The following is a 6,087-nucleotide window of genomic DNA, read 5'->3' on the forward strand; positions in this document are numbered from 1 at the left end:
TTTACCATTAGCTCAAATTTAAAAAAAAAAAAAAACCCTTACAAACTAAAAAAAATCAAAACCTTTTGCTTTCACAAACGATAAAATTGAAGATTTTCTAAATTCGCTATGGGGTTTAATGGATTCTTTTTAGTTTTATTTTTTATTCTGTTTTGCCTTCAAAAAGAAAAAATAAATCTTTCTAAAAATTAAAAAAATCTAAGCCTGCTATCACTGTACAATCAGTATTTGATGATCTTTGACTAAACAGGAAATGTGTTCACAACCATAAAAGGAAATGGTGGGGGTCCACGCAAATCTTGGTTCGGGGCGTTGCGGCGAATCCCATACAATACAGATTGCATTACTTCCCACATGGCGGATTACAATTGGACCAACAACGATAACTCAAGCTTTAATAGATTCCCACTACCAAGGTCGGATTATCAAATAAGCCCTTTCTATTTATGAACCTCCATTAATGAAAAACACACCGTCAATGTCTGCAAATTATCATCTCTTTCCTTAAACACATCCTCTTTGTTAAGCTCTTCTTCATCTTCTCCAAAAACAAGGGTACTTAATTTAATTTCTCACTTTTTACAGTTTTGTTTTTACTTTTATGGCTACTAGTGTGTTACATATGGGACATAGATATGTACTTATATATATTCTGTTATCTCTTCTCTTTCTTCCACTGTATTTTTAGTAAAAAGCCCAAAAGTTAAAAAAGATACATTTGGCATGCTTTGCAAGACATTTGAAGTTTTTTAAATGTTTATCATGTTAAATTTAAGCATATGTTTCAAAATGTAAGAGCCATGTTCTTTTGTTTTTAAAGTGAATCATGAAAGTTCACCAAGTGTATGACGTTGTTGTGAAAAAAAGCATAAGATGACAGCTTGAACTTTGTGTTCTGTCAATGTTGTAGAAGTTGAAAACTATGATAAAGAAAATGCCGTGTTGGGTTTGTTTTAGAGAAACTAAAAGGTTTGGGGGTTTCTCCAAATGTCGAAAAGATAGGAGTTTTTATTGTATATATATGATGAAATCGTGACGCTTTCATTAGTTTAATGCAAGCTTCATAATCTCTTGAATTTTCATTTTCTCGACTTTGGCAGTTTTGCATTGATTAGTCATGTTATTTTGATTTGAAATGTATTTGATATTTACAAGACTATACTTTTATATCAATATTCGATTACATGTCTAAAACAAGCATTTAAGTTTGAAAATGACTCCTCATCTTTTTCCTTATTCTGAAAGCTATCTTATTGTAATGGTTAGTTAAACCCAAAAACTATGTTGATTAGACTCGAGTGCAAGTCTTGGGTCCAACATGGGTCCAATATGAGTATGCTCATTTTCTAAGTTTCTTTCAATTAATGATGACTTGCAGGTCACCATGGCTGTGATTCCAGTACGTTTCAAATTGCCTTATAAAGATCAAAATTGTGACTGCAAATGCAATGGTTGGCAATCGCGTCAAGCTGAGATTGGGTATAAAAATGGAGGTTTTAATGGACATCAATGGCGTATTTGGACATTCACTAGTGTTCATCCAAGACCCTTCTCCATGAAAGCATTGCCCAAAGAAAATTCACACCTGATCTCTTTGGATTCTTATTTTCGAAAGCTTCAAGAAGATTCAAATAAGGGTTCTACCATGGTGTTGGTTGATAGAAGTGGAGAAAGTAGCATAAAGAAGGGGCTGCTGGAATCTCTGGAAGCTTATCTTGGTAAACTTGATGAAGGTAATGTAATATGCCAAATACTTTTATTCTTACTGTCCCTATTTCATCTTATGCGCACACACGATCATGACATGGCAAAATACATGTTGGATATGCGAGGACTCGTCCGGATATGGCTAGACACTTTGTTTTGCTGGCTTTTTGTTGTTTTCTTACTGATCCAATCGGTTTTTAGTCAGTTGAAAACCAGAGCGATTTACAAGCCACCGTTTTTTGGTTTCTGGTGTCCAGTCTAACACCGAGTTTCTTTGATTGTTTGTTCAGATTCAAATTCTAAAATCCAAGAGAAAACCCCGGAAGACAACCAAACCGTACTTCCATTTTCTGTCGGCGAAGATGCGATCGATGAAAAAGCAAAATTCAGAAGCGATATCGGCTTCAGGCTAAGGGATGTTAACAGTGTCACAAAGAAGTCTGAAGCCTTGCAATACTCTGATGAAGCCTCTCATCTCTACTTAGTGTACTACCCCTTTAATTTTGTATTTATTGCATTTTGACATGAAACGAAAACACAACACCGAATGACATGTCTAATCGTATATGAGTTTTATGTGATTGCGTTTCCCTGTCATAATCGTGTCAACACATTCATGGCACCACAAATCTCGTGTCATAAAGGTGTAAAACACACATAACACACTTAAGGCATGATTAGTTAGTGCAAATGAATCCCTTTCGGGTTTTGCTTCATTACTTCTTTTGATATATATAGTTAGTTTGTCAGGTCATAACTGCAGGTAGAATTCATGGTCTAATATAATCCTTTTATTCTAAATGCAGAAGCATAGTGGCATCCATAAACATTGCTGTTTTTATATTTGAGATAGCCACTCCAGTTAAAATCTCAGAGTTGCAGCTATTTTCCATCCCTTCATTATATGGAGCCAAAATAAATGATCTCATTCTGGTTGGAGAATGGTGGAGGCTTGTCACACCAATGTTTCTGGTACAGGATTAAAACAATTGGGTTCGTCTTCGTGTTCTTTTTTTCGTTCTTTTTTTTTTTTTTTTTGCATGATTTCATATATTATTTGAAAGAAACTCAAACAAAATCGTACATGCTTGAATTTGGTTACTAACATAATGTTGCACTTATAGAGCTGGCTTACAGCACAGCTTGGCAAAGGTTTCAGGAGGCATAGATCCACGTAACTCGAACTTGAGTACAAGTGTCAGATAGATGTATGTATTCAACATAGGTTTGATCAGGTTTTTCTAAGCTTTTCTGCAAAGGATCTTTGGAGATCATATCTCCATATTCATGTGCCGAACACTAGTATCAAATACCAACACTTCAAATAGAAAAATAGGCGTAGATGGGCGTAACTTACGGACAAAGTAGCTTTGCTTAGCTTGTAGGAGCACAACTTGCAAGAAAAGCACAATATGGTAATTAGGATTAAGTAGCCTGTGTGTGTAGGTTTGGGGGGGAGGTGCTTAGATCTTCCTCTTCATTGTCTCTCCACTTATTTGCAATGTTTCTCTCTTTTTTTCTCTTCTTTTTTAATTTCCGTTTTAGTTACCATAACATTAACAACATATGAATTGATTAATGGTTGAATTGGTGATGCAGCATTCCGGAATTCTTCATGTATCTCTTGGCTGTTGGGCGCTTCTTTCTTTCGGGCCTCAAGTTTGCAGATATTACGGATCCTTTACGTTTTTCTTAATATATTTGCTCGGCGGCTTCGCCGGAAACTTGATAAGCTTTCTTCATACGCCCCAACCAACAGTTGGTGGCACGGTGAGTCACTTTTTCTAGATCTAGCAATATCAGTCATGACACAATTACAACATGAATATGTGTTCAGTCACTTCGGTTCAAAATTTGATTATATTGACTTTTTAACTTTTAAAATTGATAAACAATCTTAAGTCAGTTTAAGTGGTTTAATTGGTCTTATTTATTTGAAAATTAAATTATTTACATTAATATTAATATTAATATTAACATAATATAATATAATATTATTTTTATACTACTTATAAAGTCATTGATTTAATAGATACCATGAGTTAACAAACATCAAATCAATTAAAAATATTAAAATTTTTATTATATGAGTATTTATATATTTAAATTAAATAGCTTAAATTACAATTTTAAAAGAAATCCTAAAATGAATGAATGGTTAAATTGAGAGTGCGGATTCAATCCTTGAGATTGATTTTATATATTTTTATACAAATTTTACAACATAATCTAGCAATATAAATGATTTTCAAATTATTATATAAATTTATATTTTATATTGTATAAATTATATTTTAAAATAAAATACTTAGTTATTTCAATATATTTGGTCATCAACTCTAAAATTGAATAAACTAAACCAATAAACTGATTTAAAAACCAAGTATTAATTTAACTAAATATGATCGTTTAAATCGATTTAAACCGATCAATGCCCTCCCTAATGAATATACAAATTTCACAGGTGTGAATATTGAGCATATGTATGTGTCCTAAACAAGTATGATCAGATTTTTTTTTATGTATCTTTTAAGAATCTTTAAAAGTCATATTTTTATACATAATTGTCGAACACAGATATCTAAAAAAACAGAAGTCGACACATATATGTAGAAATTGTATAAATGTAACGTTTAGTGTGAAACTAAATGTAGGGACCAGTATTTGCGGTGATTAGTGCATGGCTGATTTATCAAATACAAAATAAAGGTGTAATTGCAAAGGATGCTTCGGAGAGAATGTTCCAAAAGGCAATACTAGTGACAGCTCTTAGCTGCATATTAAGCAATTTCGGTCCCATTGATGACTGGTGAGATATATGCTCACTTTTATATTGTTTTTGACATAATCACCCCCGGTTACCTAGAACAGAAATTCCCAAAATTCATCCATTGGGAAATTATAAATGCAGGACACATTTGGGAGCAGCGTTTAGTGGTATAGCATATGGTTTTGTCATATGCCCTACGCTACAAGTGGATGATACATCTTCAAGAACTGGTCGAGAAGAACAAATCAGACTTGTTGGACGATTTGCCGATCCTTGCAAATCACTCCTTGTCTTCGCTATTTTCATTCTTGCTTTCGCCTCTCTACTTTTCTTTGTAGAACCTCCCATCAACACCACTATATACGGATTTTAGCTTAGTTGGATCAGGTGACATTCGGCGACTGTATCTGCAATTCTTCTTTCTCCAGCCTCTTTTGTACCAAAAGAAAAGAAAAATCTATAGTTACTTTGCTCACAATAATTATGTACAGTGGTAGCATCTATAAGAGAAATAATAAAGATCTTGCATGTATTGGAATAAAGTGTTGTTTTAGTATTTATATTTGATGCATACCAGGATATCAAGATACGAGTACAGGAAATTTTAGAGTTTACCGAGTATAAATAGATTAGTTAGCCTATATATTGCAGATTTAGTCTTTGTATTTTAATTTGATTAATTTTAATTTTTATATTTTTTAAATTTGTTAATTTTAATCTTTGTATTTTTGGTTAAAGGGTCAAAAAAAAGCTCTAAGTGTAAAAAAAAAAAAAATCAATCGAGTCCTCATAAAAAAATTTGCACCAATTGGCCCCTTTTGTATCGTTAATTGACTGGTTTGACTGTTAACTGTATTGACGTGATTGATGAAAGCCACTAAAAGCCACCATGTGGTAGGATGAATTTGAGCCATCATAATTTTGCAATGTGAAAATATGAGTTAAAAAAATATTCCAACAACTTAAGTCTCAAGACTTATTAAGAGATCTCGATACCTTATTAAAAAGTAATTGTTTTAGCTATTACAAGGCTAGGTCTTATACATAGACATCCAAATAGTTTAATAATGAAATTTATTTTAAATATTATTATTCAAAAGTTTCCAACATCAAAACTAACAAATAACTCAATAAATTAGGTGGAGTAAAGATGAAAATAAATATAAATGACAAGCACTCGCATGTGGCTCACTTCGAAATTCAAATGGACAATGGATTGTTGGCTTTAGTAGGAACCTAAGGGGTCTGTAGAACTACTTGAGTTATGGGCATGCTATGATGGACTCACTCTAGTAATGTATAAAGGACATAGTGAAGTTGTCGTTGATTCCGATGGTAGCACTGTTGCTCACATCCAATGTCTCCATAGCAAGAAGTATACATAAACTAAAAAAGGGAAAATATCATCATTAGACATATATCGTGAAACGAGCTTAATAACGAACCATATGATCAACTACTACAATGAAATACGAAGGATTACTACAGAATTTAAAAGCCTTTCTTTTTACTCAGAAAAGAAATAATTTAATGAAATGAGAAAAAATAAATAAAAAAAAGCTAGAAGTGTTTGCACTAAATGCACGTGTTAGAATCGAATTGGCATAAAT

The 6,087-nt window shown here is 32.7% G+C and overlaps 1 protein-coding gene across 2 annotated transcripts; it reads left to right on the top strand.

Moving 5' to 3' along the window:
• Nucleotides 1-393: 393 nt before the first annotated feature.
• On the top strand, nucleotides 394-5,019 carry LOC105803572 (RHOMBOID-like protein 9, chloroplastic). 2 transcript variants are annotated; one of them, XM_012635820.2, is made up of 7 exons: nucleotides 394-555; nucleotides 1,379-1,733; nucleotides 1,998-2,193; nucleotides 2,514-2,679; nucleotides 3,307-3,477; nucleotides 4,362-4,516; nucleotides 4,619-5,019. In XM_012635820.2, the coding sequence occupies exons 2-7, from the start codon at nucleotides 1,385-1,387 to the stop codon at nucleotides 4,848-4,850; spliced, it is 1,269 nt and encodes a 422-aa protein (XP_012491274.1). In that variant the 5' UTR covers nucleotides 394-555; nucleotides 1,379-1,384; the 3' UTR covers nucleotides 4,851-5,019. The 2 variants fall into 2 exon arrangements, with proteins under 2 accessions (XP_012491274.1, XP_012491273.1); XM_012635819.2 differs by lacking the exon at nucleotides 394-555 and adding an exon at nucleotides 665-791.
• Nucleotides 5,020-6,087: the final 1,068 nt, after the last annotated feature.

The sequence above is a fragment of the Gossypium raimondii genome, chromosome 11 (assembly GCF_025698545.1).
Source record: "Gossypium raimondii isolate GPD5lz chromosome 11, ASM2569854v1, whole genome shotgun sequence".
NCBI lineage: Eukaryota > Viridiplantae > Streptophyta > Magnoliopsida > Malvales > Malvaceae > Gossypium > Gossypium raimondii.